The sequence below is a fragment of the Prionailurus bengalensis genome, chromosome A1 (assembly GCF_016509475.1).
Source record: "Prionailurus bengalensis isolate Pbe53 chromosome A1, Fcat_Pben_1.1_paternal_pri, whole genome shotgun sequence".
Taxonomy (NCBI): Eukaryota; Metazoa; Chordata; class Mammalia; order Carnivora; family Felidae; genus Prionailurus; species Prionailurus bengalensis.
In genome coordinates this window covers 229,305,479-229,331,475 of record NC_057343.1, presented here as the reverse complement: position 1 = coordinate 229,331,475, position 25,997 = coordinate 229,305,479, and the positions used below count along the sequence as shown (strand labels likewise).

The following is a 25,997-nucleotide window of genomic DNA, read 5'->3' as shown; positions in this document are numbered from 1 at the left end:
TCCTTTCCCGTATGCATTACAGTGATTTCATCATCCGTGTTTTTTTTTTTTTTTTAATCAATGTTCCTGACTCTCAGCATTGGATCGTTTAACTTCTGAAACCCATACCTTCTGCTCATTCCTCTCGCAGCCACGTCAAAAACGTTTTGTACTTGAATATTTGTCAAATTCTGGTGTGACACAGAACTCCCATAAAGCTGGGTGGTTGTCACCCATTCCTCATTTCCTTCGGTTTTCCCAGCTCTCACCACCTTTCCCATTCTCTACGTTTTGGTGGAATAAGGACAGGAGCTGTGAGTCTGGACTCTCATTCTACAGACGAGAAGACTTGTACCCCCAGGAGTTCAGACGTGCCCCACTCGCCTCTGGGACTGTTTCCATGCGCTCGGTTCATTCAACAACTATTATGGAGCCCGGTCTACGTGCCAATGCCAGCCCGGTGCCTGAGTCACCCGTTCCCGCGAGCGACGTCTGTAACACCCAGCTCAAGCGCTCGGAGGACGGTGCCGGCCGCAGGAAAGGTCCGCCCCCGCTGGTGGGAGCGTTCCTGCTCCCTCCAAAGGCTGGAGCTACCCGGGCGGAGGACTAGAAGCGCCGCTGAGCCTTCACGCAGCCGCCCGCCGGCTCTCCGGGCGTCCGGCCGCCGGGCGCGGCCCCGCCCCTCCCGCCAGGCCCCGCCCACCCGCCGAGCCCACGCTCGGGCCCCTGACGATGTTCGCCGGAAATTCCCGAAGCCCCTCTTTTTTTTTCCTTCCTCTCCTTTCCCTGCTCTCCCTTTTCCTTTCACCCGGGTTCCCTCAGCCGTGATTTTCCCCCTCCCCCTCCTTCCTTCCCCATTTGAAATCAAGATGGAGGCTCGCGGTTGCCGCCGGCGCCCGTGATCCCGGAGCTCCTGCCGGCCACGGGCCCCCGCCCTTGCGACTGCGTGTCCCGCGCGGCGCGCGCTGCTGCCCGCGCTCCGGCCGGCGGCGCCGCCGAGGCCGTGGCTCCGCGTCCCCGCCCCGCGGCCGGCTCGCGGCTACCGGGCGGAGTCCTCGTCTATGTGGGCGCGCTCCCTTGGCGGAGCCGCCGCCGCCGCCGCCCGCTGCCGCCCCAGGGCTCTGCGTCCGCGCGCCGGGCGCGGGCAGCTGGGCGCTCGGCGCCGCCAGGCCCGGCGCGGAGCGGGCGGCACGCGGCGCTAGGGGCGCGGGGCCCGAGCCGGGCGCGGCCGCGGGCGCCGCCGCAGCCATGAGCGGCAGCAGCGGCGGCGCCGCCGCCCCCGCCGCGTCCTCCGGCCCCGCCGCCACGGCCAGCGCGGCGGGCTCGGGCTGCGGGGGCGGCGCGGGAGAGGGGGCCGAGGAGGCTGCCAAGGACCTGGCCGACATCGCGGCCTTCTTCCGATCCGGTGAGTGCAACTGCGGCGCTGCCCGCGCGCTCGGCCAAGCCCGCCGCGGAGGCGCGGTCCGCGAGTCCCGGCGCGCCCGGTGCTCGCCCGTTCGTAGGGCCCGGCGCGCTCTGGCCCGGGCTGCTGCACCCCCACGCCGGGTCTCCCGGACCTCCACCGGCGTGTCCCACTGCCCGCACCGCCCCGCGGGCCGCGGCTCGGCCCGGACGCCGCCGACTGGCCCTTCCCTGCGCCCGCCCCTCGTTCCGGGGTAAAATCTTCCCGTCCCCCGCCCCCGGTGGCCACCGCTCCACGGGTTGGGGCGCCGGCTCTTTGTCTCTTTTGCGGGAGGGCCGAGGAGTCGGCGGCGGGGACGGTGAGGGCGGAGGCCCCTGCCCCGGAGGCCGAGCGGACGGGGGTGGCGGGGCCGGACCCGGGAGAGCGGCTCTCATCTGGGCCGGTCTCTGTGGCCGATTTGTACCTGGCCCCTCCTCGACCCCGTTAGCAGCCCGGTTTCTTTGCTCGGTCCTCCAGCCTGTCACCTCCCTGGCCGCTGCCTAGGCTTCTGTGAAACGGGGAAGCCATGGCACCCGCTGCCCAGGGAGGGGGGAGGTGGCCGAGCTGAAGCGCGGCGGGCCGGGAGGCGGGTGAGCCATTGTCTCCGGGGGCGGCCCGGGTGGGACATCTGGGAGCGCGGTGGCCCTGGGGGAGCCAGGCGCGCGGAGCACTGCCTGGGTGGCTTGGAGGTGGAGGCAGTGCCAGGTGGCCCGGTGTCTCTCCAGCGAGGAGGGGGTGCCCGTGGGAGAGGTGAGCTTGGCTGCAGTCCCGCGGGGAGGAGGTCTGGGGGGGCGTGACAGGGCGTCCCCGGGACCCCCGCGGCGGCGCCCCCAGCCTGGGCCCAGATCCCGCGTGAGTCGGGACCGCGCCCCCGCGCCCCTCGTCCGCCCCCCCCCTACCCCGCCCCAGTCCGGTCTGCTCGCGCGTCCGGGCGGCGGCGGAGGAGCGGGCGGCGGCGGCGATGGCCTCGGGGGCCCGAAGCCCGGAGCGCACGCCGATCGGGCGGGCGCGGGGCCGGGAGGATGCAGACTCCGCGCCGGAGAACAGAGAAGGGCGGGCCAGGTCTGCGGCCGGGCCCGGCGGGCGGAGGGCGTGTGCTGGGTGCTGGTGAGGACGGCGGGGCTGGGACGTCTGGGGAGCGGCCTATGATGGGGCGCGCGCTGGTGGCCGGCGGTTCACGTTTCTTCCAGGCCTCCTTCAAATTCGGTATTCGGGGTCGCCAGAAGCAGTTTGCAGCGGGAGGGCGATGGTCGGAGGTAGAAGTTAGTGCCAGTAGATGCCTGGTGTAGCACGGTCTTTCCCTCGTTTTCTTGATCTTTGCCAAGCGGGGTTATTTTTGAGTCGTTTTAACAGATTGGATATGGCTGGGACTGACATACACCGACTCTACAGTGTCAGCTTGGGGTTAATATACTTCCTAGTGCTCTCTCTCTCTCCGCGTGAGGTCCTTGCAGAAAGCAAAGGTTTAGGAAAACATGAACTCCTTCAAATGAAAGCTCCCCCCCCCTTTTGGGGGGGTGTGTGCAACTAGCTAGCCGGATTGAGCAGCCTCCTTTTACCTCCTAATAGCAGAACTGGGACGTCTTCCCTTCATGCCCTGAAGCTAAAGTCTAGCCTGTCTTTTTTCTGTTTCTACCACCTGTCACGGAATAATAGATTCTGTGCGGAATTCAGCTTCTCTCTGTTAGAAAGGCTCCTGTGCCCTGGAGATGGAATTTTTGGTGCTTCTGAGACCAGACTTTCTTACATCTTTATTATGCACAGTAGAGAAATTACTTCTTTTGCTAAGAAGAGCCCAAAAGACATTAGGGTGGACTGGATGCCCACAGAAAACTTGCTCCCTGTCAGTGTAGCTCTTCCCAGGATTTATCTGGGGAGATAAGTCTGTTGGTGGCCATGCCTACACCTGTGCTTGCTTCCGTGCCCGGACTCTTGTCCATGTTCAGTTTCGGGCAAAATCAGGCAATGCTTTCACTGGTTTGTTCCTTTCTTCCAGCCTCCAAAATGATTTGACAAACCATCCTTTTAGTTGTTTGATCTGGAATCAGGAGCCAGAGCAGGTTTTAAGTAGCAGCAGTTGCACTGTCCCATCCCAGGGGAAGTCTGGAACATCTTTTTAAAGTGCTTTTCCCTCCTTTGGGCAGCTCTGAATCCCTGACCTAGATCTTGGCTGCAGCATCTAGGACAGTGATGTCTAGCAGAGGGTAGAGAGGGACCATTCAGTTGAATTTGTGGGGGGTGGGGTGGGGGGTTTGGACCTGTCAGGACAGATGCAGCAGGACTGTGGGTAGGGACCTCACCTGGTAGAGTGGCTCAGATGGGGGTGGGTGGGGGGCTCCTTGTCTGCTTTGATTGAATATGGATGACTGAATGGAGAGGCCAAGTCCATCAGTAAAATCTGACATTCTTTTCTAAGATGGAGAAACACAGGAAAAAGGTTCTCATTGACTGCGGTGGACAGATTAGGGTGTGAACATTTTTCCAAAAAGAGCCTGGTAGTTAAAATTGCCAACGTGTCCTAGACAAAGCTTTTCTGTTGGTTGCCTTTCATTTCTCAGCCCTGGAACTGTTTGCTTGGCTACCTTATTCTCTTTCCTTTTTTTTTTTTTAATTTTTTTTTTTCAACGTTTATTTATTTTTGGGACAGAGAGAGACAGAGCATGAACGGGGGAGGGGCAGAGAGAGAGGCAGACACAGAATCGGAAACAGGCTCCAGGCTCTGAGCCATCAGCCCAGAGCCCGACGCGGGGCTCAAACTCCCGGACCGCGAGATCGTGACCTGGCTGAAGTCGGACGCTCAACCGACTGCGCCACCCAGGCGCCCCTCTTTCCTTTTTATCCTTTCTCTGTCCTGCGTTAAATTTTAACTTTGTAGTCATGGATTGAAAACTAGTACCCATGGTTGGATGAAAGGAGAAAGACTTAAGCTTAATAGGACTTTTTAGACAATTAGAGCAGTTCGGGAATAAAATCAGCTGCCATGTGATTTCTCTGTTACTGGAAGTGCTCAGCAGGGGCACCGCCACCTGCCAAGCTTCAGAGTTGGGTGCTGCGGTTAGGACTCTTGCACTTGGTGGGGGGAGATGGCTCAGAGGTGCTGGGGTCAGGGTGCTTGCACTTGGTGGGGGGGATGGCTCAGGGGCTGCTTCCCTCTCGGATTCCGTGGTTCCCTCTGAGCCCTCAGCACCTGATGGTTATTCTCCACTTTTCTTTGGAGAGCTCATGGCTTCAGAGCAGTGATTGCCCTTTCCCCCTGCTTTGTGTCACCCAGTGTCCACCTCAGTCAAGGTCTTACCTCATATGTTGCCATTTCATTCCCCGCTCAGGTCCTTGGCACAGAGACTTCCCATCCATTTTTTTTTTTTTTAATTTTTTTAAATGTTTATTTATTTCTGAGACAGAGAGAGACAGAGCATGAGTCGGGGAGGGGCAGAGAGAGAGAGGGAGACACAGAATCCGAAGCAGGCTCCAGGCTCTGAGCTGTCAGCACAGAGCCCGACGCGGGGCTCGAACTCACGGACCGCGAGATCATGACCTGAGCCGAAGTCGGCCGCTTAACTGACTTAGCCACCCAGGCGCCCCACTTCCCATCCATTTTGACCATCCCGACTCTCCTTTTTTTATAAACCTGGCACCAGCAGGCAGGTCAATTAGTGTTAAATTGGATTGAGCGGAAATACGTGGTGATGCTGTGTTAGAGGGCAGCTGAGATTTTCCACAGGTGTTAGTGAATTTCAAACTTTTCTCCTTCACACAGACCTCAGTTCTAGGAAAGATAAAGCAGATTTCAAAAGGAAAAAAAAGGGGGGGGCGGTTGGATCACAGATGTGAGCTAGTCCAGTTTCTTTATTTTACAGAAAGGGAATCAGGCTTCTGGGGAGGTCAAGTGACTTGCTCAGAGTGTAATTCTGGTAGGGGTGGGGTCAGGGCCAGAAAGTGCACCCCCGACTCTGGTACACTCTTTCTTGGAGGCCTCTCATGGCCAGGACTTTGCTTACATTAGTTCTCAAGCCCCCTGGGACCAATCACTTTTATTGCCAATCTATTTTGGGGCTGTATTCTTGTGGCAATAAATCATTCTTTCAGAGCTCTCTATTTAACCTTGCAAGAGTGTGTGTGTGTGTGGGGGGGGGGTACTTACATAAATGCATTATTTTTAACCTGCCTGGCATGTTTTAGGTTGGCATTAGATGAATGTGCAGAGAATAAAGGTTGTGGTTATTCTGAAGCGTCGCAGCCCATCGTGTTGGGTTTCTTTCATTAGATCTTATTCTGAACTCCTGGCTGCAGCCCTTTCCAACAGAACATATGAAGAAAATTGAGTCTGTTACTTAGTGACGGAGCAGTATGCATATCTTTCTGTGTTTCCATATGATGATTTCCTCATGGAGCATTCAGGGATGCTTTTCTTCATATTTATGCTGCTAACACCACATAAGTGGAGGCCTCAAGCTGGCCACACTACATCTGTGTATATTTAGAAGTCTGGCAGCTTTGGTCTCTGTGAGCACTAATAATAATTATTGTATTATGAATTCAGTCCTTGTTACCTTCAATATTTTGAAAAAAGGAGTCGAAGAAAATGTTATTTGAGAATGTCAGTTTCTCCTTTTTTGGTGGCATTCAGGTTCAGTTTTAGAGGAAAGCAAAGAGATAGCTAAAAATAATCCCATAAGTGACTTTCAAGAAATCAAAGCACAGTAAAACAATCATTGAAAGAAACTTCTCATTGAGACCTTGTAAATTGACTTATTGACGCAGGATATTGTATTTTTCCCTTTGCGGTTTAGCCATCCAAGATTCAAATGAAGCCATTTTGACGATTTAAATGATTAAGCAAGATATAAATGACACAAGTGGTTCTGTTCAAAGTGAAGCCTGTGATTTAACTATGTTCCTCAAATGTATATTAAAAATAAGTAATTAGGGGTGCCTGGGTGGTTCATTCGGTTAAGCATCCGACTTCGGCTCAGGTCATGATCTCAGGGTTTGTGAGTTCGAGCCCCGCGTCGGGCTCTGTGCTGACAGCTCAGAGCCTGGAACCTGCTTCCGATTCTGTGTCTCCCTCTCTCTCTGCCCCTCCTCTGCTCATGCTCTGTCGCTGTCTCTGTCTCTCAAAAATGAATAAACATTAAAGAAAAAAAGTGATCAGGATGGTCTTTCTAGACCTTTGAAATGTTATGATAAATTTGGGATTTGTTTCTAACTGAAAGTGCAAGGTGTGTGTGAAGCTGTCATAATGTAAGTCAGCTGGATCTGGTATTTATTTTAAGTTTATTTACTTGATTCCTGTACTGAGAAAATAAAATTTTATCTGACATCCTTGGCGGAATTCCAGAGAAAAGTCAAATTCTTAATCGATAGCCACACTTTACTGCCTAGTAAAAATCACTTCTGTTGATAGGGATGAATTGTGTTTTACTATAAAAAGCAGTCTTAACAACCCCCTTCATTCCTCCTCAATTTTATAATGAATTGGTTTTTATTTCCTTAAGTGCGTTGTCTTGACAAATTTCAGTAGTGCCACTGGCGGGAACAGCAGCGACTCCGTGGACAGAGAAGAAATGGGTTGGAGGGAGATTCGCGGTGCATTTTGGTGGAAGGTGGTGGCTTGCTCTGATGTCCGTCTCATCCCTTCCTCTCCCAAGTGTCCATCTGAGTGGACTTGGGTGAGCTGCCAGCAGTGACTGTGTTATTTGTCTTGTGGGTGGAGAGTGCCATCTTTTATAACTTCTCCTTGCTTCTCAGCCCCATTGAAGCTGATGGCAGGCAGGGATCTGGATGGGCCCACGGTTGGAGAGAGGGGCAGGCGGGATTAGATAGCGCGACAGAGTTCTCTGTCTCGTCCTACTCTAGATTCTGCGGATGAGCTGTTTAGCAGAGCGGTGGGCAAGGAAATGAGCATGTATGGGGAGTCTGCTCGGTGACCTTGGCACTTAGGAATCCTGGCTGATCCCCCTGGGAGTTCCTGTCACAGCACCTCTTAACTGAGGGGAAAGGACCAAGAAGGAGAAAAGGAGGGAGGGACTGGGAACGGGGCCCTGCAAAGCATTGGTTTGCTGCTGCTGCTTTCCCCTCCTCCGCCTTCCTCTCCCCACCGTCTCTGGGCCTCCTGTGGCCATAGTGGAGGTCTTGCCTCTTGGGACCTTTGCCTCCTCACTCACCACAGTGCCCAGCCCCTGCGAGACCCCGATTCACTCCATCTCTGTCAGTTTATAAAGAGAAAAGGAGATATCTGGCTAGAATTTCCAGTGTTGTCTCCCAACCTTTTGACATTATTAAGCCTTCCTTGCAGACATTCTTGTTCATGGGCACACATCTCTGCTGTGTAATGGTCAGCAAGTGCACAAGTACTCATTTTCACTTCTTCCTCATGGATGGGGACACGTAGTGTGCTTACTGAATAGTTTTGGTCTTAATTTCCTCCTTTTTGTTCCTCTCCATGTGAGGAAGCCCCTGGAAACCCAAATTACTAACCACCTGCTCTCTGGGAAAGGTTACATGTCCAGGGCAGAAGGGCAGGTGTGTGCAGACTTTTCCAAGCATGTGGCAGATTGTTAAGCTGGGGAAAGGGTGTAGCTTCTGTTCTGTTTTGTTTTGTTTTGTTTTGTTTTTTTTCCTGTGACTCTGTAATATTTGGTCTAATGCCAGATGTGCTGTGGAAATAAAGAACTTCATTTTGGTGATAAATATACTTGACTTTTAGATTACTGACTGTTTTAATTAGCCACATGTCTACTCTTGTCTGGTTGGTGAGGAATGTGGAGAAATCTGCAGAGCAAATCTTGTATTTTGGAAGCATTACTCTATTTGGGCTTTGTCATAAATTAGTACCTTTTAGCGGTTACACTGACAGAGAAAGCGTAATGAAGACGTTATCGAAGTAAAGAATAGATTCTAGGTCTAGGGTACTTTGGGTTAGTGGTGTTCATGTGAGTTAATCAGGCTGATTTTCTTACAGTCTGTGGTCCTGTTAGGGACAGTGATGAATTGCACTGGGCTTTTCTTTAGGAGGGCTTTCTGCAGAGTCCTGGCAGTTCTGCGAACCCTCTGCTCTTTCTCTGCAGTTCCAGAAGAGAAGTACGTGGTCTGCTGCTGTTACCGTCCTGCTGCTGGGAAGGGTTGGGGGCCCTCTGCAGTCTGATGTTGCCATTAGCATTAAAACATTGTAGGTGTGAACAGATCAACTGTGGTGCACCCCACTCGGTTAATGCTGCGTAAAGGAAGGCAGTCTCATGTTGAATGATTCCACTTCTGTGACATTCTCAAACAGACAGGACAGTGAGAGAACAGATTGGTTGATTGCCAGGCGTTAGGGTTTGGAAGGTCATGACTACAGAGGGTCAGCATGAGGGGCATTTTGGGGGATGATGGAACTGTTTTGTATCTTGGCTGTGTTGCTGATTATATGTGTTAAAATGCATGGACCTGCACCCCCCACCCCCCATTAGTTTTGTTGTATGTTAATTTAAAACATAAAAAAAAGGGCTGATAACAAACTGGGAGTAAACATTTCATTACAAATCAAAGAATTCTATACCTGTAAGAAAAAAAGGGCTTCCTCAAGTCAGTAAGACAATCCGTAAGGAAAACAGGCAAACCGATCATTCAGAGAAGTCCCACAAATAAATGCCAGCTCCACTAGTAATCAAGGAAATGTAAATAGTTTTAAAACAATGAGATAGCAACAAAACCCAAATCCAATTAAGTTATTTCTCCAGTTAAGCTAGAGCAAAACCGAGTTCATTCCAAAAGATTTCCTATTGATTTGAAAGGTAACAGCAGTCCCCCAGACTGCCTTGACCAGTGGGACCAAACTTGTGTAATTACTAGGGAAACTTCAAAGGTAGTTATGAGGAAATAAATATCCTTTTCTTGGGTTCTGCAAGAAGCGTTAACTTGGGGAATCCATATGGCATGTAAGTCAAGTCTGCTGACTTAAGCCCTATCTTTAGATATGAACAGTCACCATTTTTCCTGCTTCAAATTTACCCACTCTGGTAAGTTTTTGTCGCTGTCCAGATAGAAGAGTAGTAAACGTGGGATGGTCCGTACTGTCTCAGTATTCCTGGTGTTACAGAAGGAATTTCCAGGGATAAGTTTCATTTGGGGCAGAGGGTGTTATTCCCACATTTGTTTCTGTGTGAGGCCATTAGCCCTCTGTTCTTGGGCCTTCTCAGGTAGAACTGACTTTGCTGCAGTATTGATGATTGATGAATGCATTTATAAAGCGTTAGTCCCCGCATTTAAGATTCATAACCACAAAATAAAGCTATTCTTGAACTTGGGAAAAACACAATTCAAATTTGAAAGTATAATCCTTGAATAATTTTAGATAGGGTTTCTTGGTATCTTCTTTTTTTTTCGTGTCTATGTATGTATGTATAGATCTTGGAAAACACCTCACTTTGGGATTCTGTGGAATGGTGGTCTCCAAGCAAGAAGGAACATAGGAATATATCAGAGACTGATATTTGAAATCTATTTTTTTTAAATGTTTATTTTTGAGAGAGAGAGAGAGAGAGCTTGAGCAGGGGAGGGTGAGAGAAAGAGATGGGGACAGCAGATCTGAAGCAGGCTCTGTGCTGACAGCAGAGAGCCTGATGCAGAGCCCCATTTGGGGCTCAAACCCGCAAAGTGAACTGTGAGGTCATGACCTGACCCAATGTCTGCTGCTCAACCGACTGAGCCCCCCGGGACGTCCCTGAAATCTATTTTAAAAGAACCCATGTCCCCTAGTATATGCGAAGTCACGTGTATGAATGACACGTGTGCTCTAGGGCAAAGTGTTTTAATTTTAATTTGCAAATTATGCATGTGAAATGTTTGTAAGAAGTTGTTTTCCATTGTTGATTCCTTGTACTTCCTAGTCTGACATTGATCCACCTTTCAAGGATTCCTTCTTTACTGCCAGCTGTTGTGGAACATCGCCTCTGCAAACCTATGGGAGGGCACTCCTGGCTTATTCAGATTCTGAAAGTTTTACGTTTTCTTCCTTGCATTTACTTAGTCCTTGTTCTGTATGACAGATATGCTAGGATCTACAGGGGAAAAAAATGTGCATGTATGTATATGTGTATATATATATATACACACACATATATATGTGTGTGTGTGTATATATATATATATATATATATATATATATATATATTAGTTTTTGGATAACTTTATTAGTTTGGTAAAGGCCCCAAAGTCTAATTCTTCTATTAGTTGTTCTGAAGTTACATACAGATACTGGGAAACAATACTTTGACCGGAATGTTATTATAAATATTTCTAATTAGTCTCATGTAATGAAGTCTGTGCAGTTTAAATTACTTAATATTTTGGCATCCAAATAACTGGAATAAATTCCTCATTAGCCTGATACTAAACAAATAGATGTTTCTTGTTTGAAACTATGAGAAGTTATCTCCAGCCCTCAACGCCCTTTTCAGTACCGCAGTGATGACAGCTGGCGTGCCAGGGACGACCACTGACTGAAAGACCAGATTGCACAGAGCCACGATGTATTTCACACATGACTTTTAGCGTTATTTCACCTCCATCTCAGTGCTGTTGCACTTGTCCTCATATGTCTTGGGTTCAGGAGCCTTGAGAACTGATACTAATTTGATGGTTTCCAGGCCATACATTTTTTTTTTTTCATGTGGCAGTTGAGTTCACTTGTCCCCTGATGGGTTGGTTGCCTCTGCTCTCACAGGGGAGGGGCTTTGTGACAGAGTCCTTGATTTCAGCATTTTGTTAGCTGGTCTGTGTATGTGTTTCTTTCTCAATATTTAACTGTAGTTCCCGAGAACAAACTTCGCAGGGTTCATTGCCAGGCATTTCTCTCCTTCCTCATGGCATTGTGTGAAGTCCCGTCTCACCGAAGGGACCAGCCTGTAGGTGAGATGGCACCTGTCTCCTGAACCAAACTGCTGCAAACCTTTGACTGTAAACCTGATGCAGGCTTGAGGTGAGATCACTGTAAATTTCCTCTGACAACTTCCTTGGGGATCTGGGGCTGTATTTTGGGAAACGAGGAAGATGGCAGACTGGAAACGGCCGCTGCCTCTCCCGTGCTGTCCTTGCCCTTGCTGGAATCTAAATCTTCAGCAGCAGCTGCCAGAGTCGTGTGGGAGGCCAGGACCTCCAGGCATAGGGGGTCAGATAGAACCTTTGGAATTATGCTTCAGAGGAGAGTGGAGTAAGTGCATCCACAAAGCAGTAACTTCCTTGGAAGCTCACAGGATGATACTTAAAATACCATCTTTATTTTTTCCCCCAAATACTGTTAATGCCAATGCTGTCCTTTAAGAAAACCTGGTGAAGTCTTGGTGTTAACTGTTTTCTCTACCGCCATCTGAGTTTCTTTGTTTGAAGTTTATTTATTTATTTATTTTGCGAGACAAGCAGCAGGAGAGAGAGAGGGAGGGAGGATGAGTGGGGAAGGGCCCCAAGTCACATCCCCCCTGCCAGCAGGTGCTGGCTTCTGTGTCAGTGTGAACACCTCAGCCTCTGGTGAGGTGGAATGAATGACCCCAGTTTGCGCTGCTGGTGAGGGCCTGGGCTGGAATTGACGCCCAGGGCTGCCAGACCACAAAGCCCTCCGTGACGGAGGGAGTGGAGAGGGCCCTCACTCTGTACAGCTTCCCATAGGATCCTGTGTTGTAATTTTCAGATCTTTAAAATTGAATACGTATATTCTTGTGTGTTGAGGATCGAAGCTATAATTTACAAGTCACACATCAAGCAGAGTGGAGCGAAAGATTCCAGGATATAGCAGACGTTTTTGTTTTCACGTTGGTCTGGGCCCTGTAATTTAGCTTCTGTGCCGGTCCTCTTCTCACCTAATTAAAACCGATGTTCCTTTTTACATAAATAATCCTAGCAACCTAGCTCTTCATTTGAGGCGTGTTGGCTGCGTGAGTTTTGCTCTGCCGGCTCTCCCCTGTCTCAGGGGATCCTTGGGAGGGATCCTGGTGGGGGGGGAGAAAGGCTGGTCCTCTGGCTCCCTGGCTGTGTGGACTTGCCCCCAAGGGCTGGGTGGGAGGCCTCCCCTGTGGTGGCTGTCCCCTGTGGTGTGAGAAGGGCGGGGAGCGGCCGGCAGCTTGCTGTGTCTGACACATTATAAGGATTACTGGGTCTTCCTTTCTGAGGACGGGGGACTGGGGCGGGGCCATGCTCAGCTGCTCTTCTGGGGACAATTTTATAAGGTGGGTGTGGTGACTCCTGGTTCTCTCCGTATAGCTATTTGGTTGCAGCCTCTCATTTTTTTTGCTGTTATTCGTGGAAACGTGCGTGTGGATGATGATGGGGTCCTGGGGAACAGGATTGTTTTCCACCGTCTTTTCAGCGCGGTGTGTTGTAGATTTCTCCACCCGTGGGGTGCATTTTTGTCTGTGACACTTCACCTGTCCCTGTCCCTACTGTGGCCTGGTCCTCTGGGATGCTGGTCAGGTTCATGCCCGCAGGGACTCCCGGCGGCCTTTCCACACTGGAACCACGTTCTGTCTCTGTGTGGGTCTCAGTAACTGCATGGCTCCCTCAGAGTTTCCGTATTTCAGTCAGGGGATGATGGAAACGCTGCTGTTGTGAGTGTAGACATTACATAACCTCAAGGTGTATTGGAAATCCACATTTTTGTTTCCTCCTGGTTTGCTCAAAGACTTTCCAAGGGTTTCATGTTTTTTCCGTTTTTATTTAATTCTTGTTTTTAAAAAATTTCTAGAACTAAAAGAATAGGACTAGCCTGCTGTTTAATGTGAGATTATGGGTTACTTTTGACATGGCCGTTATAGTTTGTCTTTGATTTTTAAACCAACGAAAGGAGGTACCAAGCTCGAATCCATATCAACTCAGTTGAAGTGAGATTTCACTGTGTTACTTTTGGCTTAGTTGGTTCATGTCTTCATTGCTGATTACGTGTAAAGTTTGTGGGGTTTATTTTTGGGGGTGGGGGCAGGTAGGTCTGTTTTGAGAAGCCAGAACTCATGTTCAAAGAGAAATAACTCAGATTCAGATTCCCTATCTGTTTCTATTTCACCACACATGCGTGTGCACGATTTTCCCCTGCCCCTCTGTGTGTGTGTGTGTGTGTGTGTGTGTGTCTTTATATGTGTATAAAATTTGCATGGGATTTTGTTTCTGAACCATTTGAGAGTTAAGTTTCAGAGTTGATGATGCCTTTACCTCTACATGGTGGCTTGCTGTGTATTTTCTAAGAGCAGTGACATTCACTCACATGATGATCCATATCAGGACATTAATTTGATACAATGTTACTACCTAAATGTACTGACCTTAGTAAAATGTAACCAGCTGTTCCAGAAATGTCCTTTTTGGCAATTAAAAGTATTTGTGGTCCAGCATTCCATCCAGGACCACATACTACACTGAGTTGTTGTGTCTCCTAGGTTTTCTTTAATTTGGAACATTCCTCCAGTCTCTCTTGTTACCCCTGTATTTCAAAGATTCCAGTCAGTTCTTTGGGTGACCATTCCTGAGTGTGGGTGGTAGGATTCCTTGTGACTAGATCCAGGTTGTGCTTTTGTGGCAGAAGGTCCCAGAGTGCCCTGTCAGGGATGCAGCTGTCAGCAGCCCCACGTGGGGCATTGGTTCAGGTGGTGACTACCGGGTTTCTCCACTGTAGTGTTTCCTAACAGTTAATGTTTTGTTGCGAGATGATTTGAGACTATGTCAAATCCTGCTCCTTTCCTGACTTTCATTTGCTGGTTGTAGCATCTGTAGATGATTTTTGCTGGAATCAGTGATTACTCGGATGGTTGTGAAATGGTGATTTTTTGAACTTCATTATTCCTTCTGTGTTTCCCTGACTTTCTGCGATAAGGAAGAGCTTTTCCTTCTGCCCTATTTATTTATTTATGTAAATATGTCCTCCTGGGGTCCTATTGTATACAATAGGTTATAATCCTTTGCTATCATTTTTTCATTTGATGCTCAAATTTTCCAAGATTTGGCCAGTGGGAGTCCTTTCAGACTGGCCTCTTTATCTTTTGTGACTTGTCACTATCATTTTCTGAGCTCTCTGCTATTTTCTGACACAATAAGATGTTCCAGGCTTGTGTTGTACTTTTCTTACTGCAGTCGTGTAATCAGCCGCTTCTCCAAGACACCCTGATTCATTTTAGTAGAGAAATGGTATTTAGAAACACAGTCTGGGCCTAAGTGTGTTCAATGGTACAGGGGTGTCATTATTGCGTCTAGAACCAGAGGACAGGGCTAGGAAGAGTTTGTGTATACACACGCGTATATAATGTCACAGATGCACACATGTCACTATCTCTTTCTGTATCTGTCTGTCTAAAGTAACCATGAGTGGGGGCGCCTGGGTGGCTCAGTTAGTTCTCAACTCTTGATTTCGGCTCAGGTCATGATCTCATGGTTCATGCGTTCAAGTCTTGCATGGGGGCTGGCGCGGACAGCAAGGAGCCTGCTTGGGATTCTCTGTCTCTTTCTATCTGCCCCTCCCCATGCACGCTCTGTCTCCAAAATAAAATAAGTAAACAATTTTAAAAAATTAGAAAAAATAGGATAACAACCATGAGTTTATACTCCTTCAATTCCAGTCCAGAGCCACAGGGTGCATTTAATCTTCCCTTTCCCAAATTTGCAATTCCCTTCTTGAACACTGAAGGCTCCCCTTAACCCTCATGATCTTTACTGACTCGCTCAATCCAAGAATAGGCGGAAAGTAGTTTCAAATTCTAGCCGACACCACTGCGATAAGCGAACCTACATCTTCAAGTTTCAACTGTTCAAATCGGCAGTTAGTGGTCAGCTTTTCAGCTCCGGGCTTTGTCAGTTAATCATCCAAAGAAAACAGATGAAGTCATGCGCTGGAACTCCCCAGAGGCATGTTTAAGAAAAGAGCTGCCAGACTCCATCAACAGCTCACTTTCTGGTGATGTTGAAGCACAAGATTGAAAAATAAGCAGTTGCCAAATAAGAAAGGGAGATTAATTTCTGGTAAGTACAGTTTATGAAGATGACACCTGTTATGGGAAAGACAGTTTATCATCTTCCTCTCGGTACTAATTGCCCAAATGGAGGAAAAAGAGAAAGGAAAGCGTTGAGCTGCAGAGTGGGTGGTGACAGGGCCATGGGCCCTCGATGGGTGGGGTCCTTTCTCAGGAATCCACGAGTCCCCTCCCTGATTGGGGAAGGAGCGGAGTTCCTATGTTGGAGGAAGTCGTGAGTCAGGACTTGGGAGACTGTTGCTTGCTGCCCTTCATTGAGTTAAGTGTTTCTTCTCGGAAACCACCTGCACGAATTTAACGTGGCAGCAACGTGGTTTCTGCTTCAGTGCGGGGTTTCCGGGAAGTGCGGGAAGTGCGTTTGCGTGTCCTCAGTTCTAGAAATTGTGGAACGGCGAGTGCAGATCTTGTGTTACAGGCAAAGTATTTGCTCTTTGGTGTTTTCCAACATTGAAAGATGACAGAACATAGGGCCTTGATTTTGGGAGATAGTCTTGATTTCCTACATTGTGTTCTGTATTTCCTATAAATGCCCTCATGGGTATTTGATCTTGTTCTGGAAAATTTGGCCTCTGGACTTGTAGAAGTTCTACAACTAGACATTTTAGCAAGAGAAAGAAGAATCATAATTTGCTTCCTAATATTTTATGCTTTTTTTTTTTTTTAATAGGCTTCATGCCCAGTGTTGGGCCTGAACTCCCAACCCTGAGATCAGATGTTGAGTGCTCCATCAACTGAGCCAGCCAGACACCCCAGGAAAGGCTTTTGATATTCAGAAAATTTGGAGAAGAAAAGGTCATGCCTAGGGAGAGTGGGAATGACTGCTAATGGGTCAGGCAATCTGGAGAAAGTCTTGGGTGATGAAGATGTTCTGAAATTAGGCAGTGGCTATGGTTGCACAACATTGAATGTACTAAAAGCCACTGAATGGTATACTTTATTTTTTATTTTAACGTTTTATTTATTGAGAGAGCACGGGCGAGGGAGGAGCAGAGAGGGAGAGACCGAGGATCCAAAGTGGGCTCTGAGCTGACAGCAGAGAGCCTGATGCAGGGTTGAAACTCACAAACTGTGAGATCATGGCCTGAGCCAAAGTCCATGCTTAACTAACTGACTGAGCCACTCAGGTGCTGTGAATGGTATACTTTATTTATTAAAAAAAATTTTTTTAAATGTTTATTTATTCTTAGCAAGCGAGCACGAACAGGGGAGGGGCAGAGAGAGGGAGACACAGAATCTGAAGCAGGCTCCAGGCTCTGAGCTGTCAGCACAGAGCCTGACACGGGGCTTGAACTCATGAACTGTGAGGTCCTGCTCTGAGCTGAAGTCGGTCGCTTAACCGACTGAGCCACCTACGTGCCCCATGAATGGTATACTTTAACAGGGTGAATTTTGTAGTACGTAAGTTATATATTAACAGAAGAAGAAAAAAGGTCATGGCTAAATTGGTAACACATTTCATATTCTTAAACAGCTTCATTTATTGAGTGCTTACTGTGCACCATCTATTTAATTTTCCTAGTCCCCTGCAAGGTACATATTGAAGTGACATCCATTTGATACCTGAGGAAGGGAGCTCGGAGAGGTTTTTTTAACTTGCTGCAGATCAGGTAGCTCCTAGGGACAGACGTGAGGATGCCAAGTGCATAGTGACCTTCTTTCAAAAGTGGGTATCTGGGTGACCTCAGGGTCAGCCTGCTGATGGTTTCCCCTGCTCTGCTGTGCACATCACACCGAGGCCTTTGACACCATTAGGGAGCTTCCTACTTCCTGTTTTTTTGGTGTCAGGGAGGAAAAGCAATGAAGTGACTCCTTTGAAAGAGAGTAGTATTATGGGTAAGATCTGATGGAGTTCAGTTATGATTTGATGGTATATTTGGTAATTTCTTAGAAAACTTTGGATTAACTATCTCGGTGAAAGCTTTAGAGGGTTTCAGTCAAAGAGGACAGGACACGTTTTGCTTGGGTGGGTGTTGTGGGATAGTGGAAGGCACACCTGAAATAGTTCAAGCTGATGGTACTTTAGTCTTTCTAATAAACACTCCGGGGAGGTTGCAGGGAGAGACAATGTCTTTGCAGTAGAACTCGCAGGCAGGGTGCTCTTGCTAGTGTGAGTTCTGTATTCGTGAACACTGGCATCCGTTCTGCTCACTCGCATACACGACTGAGATGTGGAGTACGTGTTAGACTCTAAGACAGAAACTATGAATTTGCATAAAATCACATATGCTCTGCTGTAATTTTCATTGTGCCTGTTTTAGAATCGAGATGACACTTCATGCAGAGTATTTTAGCTTCCACTTAGGAGACTTCTCAGAAAGGAAAAACTTGTGGGGCTTTGAAATTACTTTAGGGGATGGTCCCTGAAAGAAAGAAACCATGAAGACTTTTTTTTTTTTTAAAGAGGGCTCATTGGTCGCCAAGTTTCCAAATGTAGAGAAGATATGAGAAAACAACCCCCAACTCATTTCTCCCCACCCCTGAGCCACTGAAGACTTCCATTCTTTTTAGCATTTTGAAGCCTTTCCCCCTGATTATATACATTAAAAACACATAAAGCACATTGGGGTTTGGTCTGTTGTGTGGCATGCCTGCGAAAGGACCAGAGGTCTGGCAGAACAAGAGCCTTCCTGCTGGGCGGTGACCTTTTTATGGTGTTTGGTCTGTCATCTTTGTTTCTCAGTCTTAAATGCCTAACTCAGAATTACTTAGCACTTGAAGTGGCTTTCATCTTCAAAGGACTTTATGGGCATTATTCAGTATACATGGGACTGTGTCATGAATGAGCTGTTTATCCCTGAGCACATCAACATGCCAGGTGCCATACAGCTGGAGAAGACAGAAATAATACTCTGGCCAGTGGGAGTTTATATCCTAAAGAGGCAAGATGATTAGGCAGATTCCCTCTTTTGGCCTCTTTTAAAGATGTGCTGGGGAATAATGTAGAAATTAAAATTGTAAGAGGTGATCAACTCACTCACGTCTACCTAATTGGAATCGCTCTCAAGGTGAAAATGAAATCCGAGATGCTCCTTAAAAGGCATAGAATATTAGGTGTCATTTATTGCACATTCTCGATGGATGTGGTATTTTCCTGTGTCACAGATGAGGGTTTTAGTAAAGACTAGGGAAGAACCCTTCTCTGTTCTCCATGACCTACACTCTTCTTTTTCTTTGCTGGTCTAGAAAGGGTGCTTTGTGACCAAGTCCTTGTGTGAGTCATGGACACGCATTTCTGAGTTTCAGACCTCGTCACACCATCCGGGCTAGCTGGGCCAGCCTTGGGAGAAGCTTCTGGTCGGCGTGGCCCTATCAGCCTCTGTGAACCCCGTGCTCCCCTCCCCCACTCTGTGTCTGTGGTCTGCCACCTGTTTTTGTATTGGGTGTTCCCTCTTCTTTTTGGCTGTCTTAACTGACTCAACTCAGGCCTCACTTACTTTGGGAAATGGCACTTGTCCATCCTCTTCTGGCCTCACGCTGGCTGTCCGTGCTGGCAGGGCACCTGGTGTGGACAGCACTCTGCTTCAGGTTTTGTTGGGATGGGGTTAGTCCTTCTGAGTATGAGCTGCTGGGCTGCCAGCACAGGGCACTGCAGATGCTTGTGATCTACACCTGTGGTTCTTCAACTGGACTACGTCAGAATTGCCTGAAAAGTTCTTTTTTTAAAGTTAAAAAGATTCTTTTTTTTTTTTAGTGATCTTTACACCCAGCATGGGACTTGAACCGATAACCCTGAGGTCGAGGGTTGCATGCTCTTCCTCCTGAGCCAGCTAAGTGCCCCACCTGGAAAGTTTCTTTAAATTATAGAATCCCTAGCGATTCTGATGGAGTAGTTCTAGAAGAGAGCCCTGGAATCTGGACTTTGGATGTGCCCTACCGGTAATTCAGGTGCACAACGGTGTGGGAACCACTCTGTTATGGCAAGGCACACGAATTGGTTGTGGGTTATCGGGCCATGGCCAGTTCTGTGTAAGGTGTGATATGTGCAGTTTACAGAATCATCTCATTTACGTATCTGGAGATAACGGAGAAAGTTGAGTGTAGCTCATTTGTGACAGGAACAGCCTTCCTGAAGGAGAAGATCCTGGTTCATTGAGGAGCTCGCCGACCAGTCTTCCTTTCTGCTATACGAGCAGACTAAAGGCATAATTGGCGCTCCAAACTTGAATTTGAAGCTACTTGTTGCCATAGAGATGTTGTGTAGTGTTGAAGGAGATTAGAGAAATCACATCGTAAATTATCAGAACAGATGGCTTGTAATCTAACACTCTTCTAGCCCATATTCTTTGTACTGACACTTGAGAACATTTTAAAATATCAGTTCTTACTTTGTTCTTACACCTGTAAAAATGGCAGACTTCATACCGAGGTTTAAAATGGGTGTTACATATGTCACACACAGTACCCAGTGGCAGCAATGTGAGGTGGGGAAAATATTTGAAGCATGGTAGGAGTATCCTCTCTACTTGTGCTTTAGGGACCCATTTGTAATTTGCTTTTTTTTTTTTTTTTTTTCAGTTCCAGTTCCAGATTTCATACTCTCCCTTATTATTTTGACGGTACCAGTCAGGGATAATTTTTATCTCCTGGCTTTGATGGAAATTGAGTCGTCGTCTAGGAGCTTTGCTCACAAAGGAATATTACAAGACCGTGTAGATTCAGACAACATATTCACTTCCAAGGTGTCTTATTTTATGATGAAAAACGTATTTTCTGTAAGAGTTTTTCTGAAATTTATTTTCTCATTTCCTGTTTTAGTCTGTGGACTGACGTGCAACTGTTAAAGACCGTAGGACGATTCTGGACGTAGGATAATTCTGGACGATTGTCGAGGACAGTTATTCTGTGTCTCTTGTGGGGAAACGCAGCTCGACTGCCATTCTGGTGCACACACACATGCGCACGCACACACACACAGTGGCTTAACATTTACATTGTGCATGTGGGCAGAGTGGATGTATATGTAAACGGCTTCAAATTAAGGAAGGATTAATGATAACCCTGTGAGTGTAGTTTAAAGACTCAGTAAAACTTACCTTGTTTTTTAGGTTCTTGTAGTTACACGTATGTTAACATAATTTTTAGATTTCTTTATTCTCACATTCTTAAAGTATTCAGGAATCTTAACAGGCTGTCCCTACATACATTTTCATGAGTCTCATTTTCATGCGCCGTACTTTAATAGTAACTTGCAAAGGAGATTAACAAGTTTTCCAGCTTCCAGACTATTCCTGAATTGCTTGTGTGTAAGTGTGTGTTTTAAACTGAGTCCAGACGTTAACAGTCCAGGACCCTTCTCCTTGAACTTTTCTCTGCCTGAGCGTTTCTTCACCAGCCTGTGCCACTTGTACTGATGGCAGTTTCTGATGCCACCCAGCAGTGGAACAGGCAGGTCCCCTGTGAACCCAACTCCACTGGATGTAGTAATTCCTCCTTCAGGATGAATCATTCAGATGACTTAAATCCTTTGACACCCCTATGTCAGTGCTAGAAAATTAAAAAAGTGTTCAGTAATTATATCAAAAGCATCAGAAAAACCATCTTATCAGAGGCCTTGGAGCCATGATAGGAGTGAGGAAAAAGCGTGATTAAGCCTTAATTTCTCTGATAAACATGGCACACCATTCAGCAAGGCTGGCTCACCCTCATGGGAATTATCCAGTGTATTGGCACTGGCCCGAGGGAATCGGGATGAAATTACCCAATTATCAAAATGTGTGGCTTGAGGGGAGGTTATTTGGCTCTGTAAAGCCACCTGCCATGGTGGTGAGGCCAGACTGACCGTGGAATCTGCCGGAGATACAATTTGCCTCAAGGGCAGAAAGGCTCCTGGTGTCAAAGCCCAGGATCTAGTTCTCCTGAGATTGCTTCAGAAGGGCTAGGACCATGACCTCCCAGCCAAATGGGGTTGGAGAGTCACTGGGTGGCTTTCCATGACCCTATTTCTCATTGGTAGGGTGGTCTACTCTTTTGTCTTTGGTCAGAGTTGGAGTGACTGACTCCTCTTCTGTCTCTCTCAGCTGACCTACTGGTGTTGGTGTGATTGTCCTTTTCCTCTTAACGATCTTCTAAAATTATTCCCTTGTCCGTTGCGTCTGCAGGAGGAATTTCCTCTTAGGAGTGTGTGAGTGGTTAATTCAAATTCAGCTTTTCACATATAGGCCCGTGCCCTAAAGTATCACTGCCATTTTGCCCATTGAATTGTTTATTAAATGTACTAAGGGCACGAGAGGCCCCGAAACCATGAGCAAGAAAATAGGGCCTTTTCCTTAGGCCCTTGGATGTGCAGTGTTTGTGGAGTTAGCCATCTCTCAGTCAAGGAAGGACACTCTCAAGGAAAACGGATGAATGAACGCAGTACCCCCCTAAACTTCCCAGTAGCTGTATTTTTATTTTATTCTTCCTGTTGACCATCCATCTTTCTTTCTGAGGCTCTGTGTCTCTGTGCCCTTCAGAGGGACTTTCCTCTGTTTACACGTGACTCACCCAGAGGTCATTCTTACAGCTTCAGCCCTTCTCAGACACAGCCCCATCTGCCCAGAAGTGAGCTTTTCAATAAGGCCCCTGGACCCTATAAATAGCTGTCAGGTGCCCTCATTCAGATTGTGTGAACTCTCTCCACAAGTCTCTGGTTTTCTAGCTTCCAGAGCTGATAAAGTCTGCTAGAACGGGATGGCGGGTTGGCTGTGAGGGGCTCGCACACAGATTCCAGACTTATTAAATGGATGAACGCCTCGCTTTACCAAGTGGGCTTCTTATCTTTCTTTTTTAAATCCCTCTTTTTCATATTTCTTCCTTTTTTTCCTGCATTTCTCTTGTTTTCTCTTCTTCAGACATTCAAAAGTGACAGTGCCACGCATAGGCATTGGTAGACCTTGCTGGAGGCAGTTGGGGAGAAGAGTTTGGTTCCTGGGGCAGGAATGCTCCCTGTGGGGAGTCTGGATTGTGCCGGGCACCTGAACAGTCTTGAGCGGGGAGGAAAGCACTGTCCTGGTGGCGCCCCTTCCTCCTCTGCCCCGAGGCACGAGGCCCCATCCCGTCTGCTCCTGCACCGTAGTTTTATCTAATGCGAAATTTTCCTTTTATGGTGATTCTAATAAATTTGGTTTAGCAGATAAACCTGATGGTTCTTCTTTTGAAGGTAATGTAATCCCTTTCCCTAAGGTTGGCATATTATTCTTCATAATCCCATCGACTCACCGTGGCCCTCGCATCATAGAATTTCCTCCTGAGATTTTATTTCCTAAGCTGTGATTTATATGGAGGCCGAATCTTACTCACCTGTGTATCCCCAGCGCCCAGTCGGTGCCTACTGAATGTTTGCCGAATGAACGAGAAGGTGAATGCTGCATCCCAGTGTCCAGTGGCAGGAGGCTGCCGTGAAGCGGTAACTCTGAAGTCAACAAACATGGGCCAGAGGCGCCCACGTCCTGTCTAGTAGAATGTTGTGGGGAGAGGGAGGAGGGGGAGCAGGGGGAGGAGGAGCAGGGGAGGAGCAGGAGGAGGACGGCCCATGCGCTCTTGCAGCCGCAGCGTGCTTGTGTGCGGGTGGCGTGTGGGCACAGGCCGCTGCAGAGGAGGCTGTGTTCGTGATGCTGCTCTCGGTCTGCTTGCTGTTTACCGTGAACAATTAGCTAATCCTGGGGACCCAGGCTCCTTGCGTGGGTACGCATCCTCCCGTGGAATCCTTGTCTCCAGACTGGCTGTGCTCACTCACTGCGGACCCTGATCCACATCTGCTGAATGATTACTGGGCTTGACCGGGCACAGTGGAGGGTGAAGGGGCATCTTTTATCAGGTTTCCTTTGAGATTTAAGATCTAGTCACCTCTGAGTGTTTTTATTTTTCATTGAGTTGATTTCTCATTGAGTATTTTGTGGAAAGGTCACATTGGGCAAAACAGCATGGGTAAGATTTTCTCTTGGGAATGTTTTTATAGGAGAGCTTTCGATAAGCCCGTTAAGAGTGTTTCAGGTCCTTCTTGGTCTTCCCTTTCCCATACTTCACTTCCATTTCTGGGACCCCACCCCTCACCCCCTTCAAAACTTTATAAATCTGAAAGCAGGCCACAGGCCCTTTTAAAATATTACACATCAATATGAGGCCAACCCAGTTTTTCATAAATAGGTCAACATGTTTCTACAAAGTAAGGGATTCAGAAACACACTATCCTTTAAAGAGAAGGTATTTCAGGGAAAGATGACGAGTTTTCAAAGCTTAGCTGTTGGTAAGGCCTGAGAATCCTAGCCCTCCAAGGTGGTGATTTCCGGGGCCTGCCTTGGATGAAGTGCCAGGTGCCACAAACATTATTGAGGGAAAGGCTGCTGAGGGTCAGATGTGGTGGGAGACCTGGGGTACATGTGAAAGAGACAAGCCAGGTGTAGACCTGTGAGGAGCTTCTTCCCGGTCCTCGAGAAGCAGCTTCATGCTGAGTGTGTGCTGTGAAGAGCCATCAGCACCAGCCTTCCGCCCAAGGGGTGTAATGCAGACACGTTCTCTTTGAGTCAGACTGGTGCTCTTGCCTTACCTGATTAAGAGTCATTTCTTGCTTATGGAGGGCGGGACCAGTCCCTCCCATAAGTTCTCTTTACTGATGATTGTGCTTTTTATCTATAGATCAGAATCCACTGATAGTCCTGTGATGCTGGGAAGCCAGAGCAAATCAGGAGAGGAAAGACTGTGGAGGGATTTGCAAGCTGGTTCTTCACATTTATCTGAGTGTAGGTACCCTTCAAGAAGGTAGTCATGTCTGGCGTGATCCTTGGAAAAGTTTGTAGGACTCTGCCTTACGTTTGTAAAATTGAAAAGAACCCTGAATAACTATGAAAACTGGCTGTGTTCACAGGTGTAAACATTCACAGCATCACACCCACTGTGCCATCCTGAAGTCAGTGAAACGCTTTGTCGCTGATTTCATGGGTCTTATCATCCATGAAAAGTGCCATGTGCTTAATTCATGACCAGGTGTTCTGTACTGTTAATGTAGCCTAATGTGAGACACACACTTTATGTGTACCCTGGCGTCCCCTGAATGGGGAGGTCCCACATAGGTGAATAAGTGGACGCAAATATGTTATTCATAGTTTTAGAACAGGAGATCCTCCAATGAATCCGAGTATTTGGCAACAGAGCGTGGCCTATACAGCTTGATATAAATCTGTTCATTTTTCCCTTGTACTAGATTTTGAAGAGGGTGAATTTCCAATTTATTGTTTCCCCATAGTAGAAAAACAGGCTTTTGTGTTGTTTTGAGCACTGTTCTCTAGCACCGGAATTGCTTGTGTGTGCATATCTTTCCCTCTTTCTGATTGGAATGCTGCCCTTTGAACTAGCCTTCCGTTTGTTTGAGTTATTTGGCTTCTTTGACTTGTTGGTGGGCACCAGGGCTTGTGAGTTCATTGTTATTTGCAGTAGACATATTTAAATTCATGCTCCTCTCGGTCCACCTTTTTCATTTTAATTACCGATCTACCCTTAAGCCTGATTTTTTAAATAACTTGTGTTGAAGTGTTGAAATGCAAATTCATTGTTGGAAGTGTCACTAAGAAATCGGAGTCTGGTGTTCCTATCCTGGGTCAGGCCCTGGCCTTTTCCCCAGGGTGAAAAGAGCAGGGAGGCCTTGCCAACGTTGCCACCCAGATCCCACAGCCAATGCTGGCGGTCAGTAGGTGACCTCTACAGTCAGTGTCCTCAGAGCCACTACTTACAGGGTGAAACTTTTGACTCCTACTGTTTGATTTTTACTTTTTAGTTGGGTTATGTGACGTGAATGCATGGATTAAGTTTCTTGTTCTTTGTGTAGGACAGAATTAAAGGGAAATTTAAGACATCCTGGTCTGCTTTTGTTCATCACCTCTGTTATATTCTTAATGGGTATTACGACTGCCTTTTCTTTCATTCTTTTATAGTTGGGAAGGCCCCCAATTTTATTTTTACATCATGTTCTTCTCTGACACAGTTTTATTTGACAGTACAACAGTTACATTTTTAATAAAGTGTTCCCACATTTCCATATTCTTTACTTTTGTAGGACGATGTCATTTTTGATGATCACTAATTGGTATGTCTGAATATCTCCCTTCTGACTACAGGTATAAATAGTGACTAAAGTGAGAGATTTTGTTTCAGAGGTGGAGATTTTGGGTTACTGCTCTGGCTTTACTGCTAACTCCCAGGAAATAACCTGCCCTGTTTTATGAATTCTTTATACATGGGCTTCTGTTGTGGGTAGCTATCAAGTCTATGACATTCTTAGTTTTATTTGATTGGACCGCTTGAGTTACTATCACAAAGTGCCTCTCAGTGAAATGCATTGTAACTTGTTTGTGTTTATTCTGTGCAGTGGTGGTGGTAAAGTTGTTATCTAAACTTCTTAAAGAAGATTTTTCATACTGGCTTTACAGTGAGTTCTTTAAAAAGGGATCTCCCATCAGTAGATTCAAATCTATTTTTGGAGAATTAAAAGTGATAAGTACTTGATGGTACTGTAGGATTAGCTTGGAAATATCTGTAAGTTGATAGTGCATGGATCATACAATTGTTTTGTCACCAGCTGTCGAGTGATTTGGTAATTAGATAAAGCATTTTCTTTATTT

The 25,997-nt window shown here is 47.3% G+C and overlaps 1 protein-coding gene across 3 annotated transcripts in view; it reads left to right on the top strand.

Annotated features, from left to right (window-relative positions):
- Positions 1-1,193: 1,193 nt before the first annotated feature.
- TRIO (trio Rho guanine nucleotide exchange factor) overlaps positions 1,194-25,997 on the top strand; it is a 353,227-nt gene continuing 328,423 nt past the window's right edge. For all 3 annotated transcript variants that reach the window (XM_043601001.1, XM_043601003.1, XM_043601009.1), the window contains exon 1: positions 1,194-1,384. In XM_043601001.1, the coding sequence (XP_043456936.1) occupies positions 1,228-1,384 (157 nt within the window). In that variant the 5' untranslated portion in view covers positions 1,194-1,227. The remainder of the gene's footprint in view (positions 1,385-25,997) is intronic.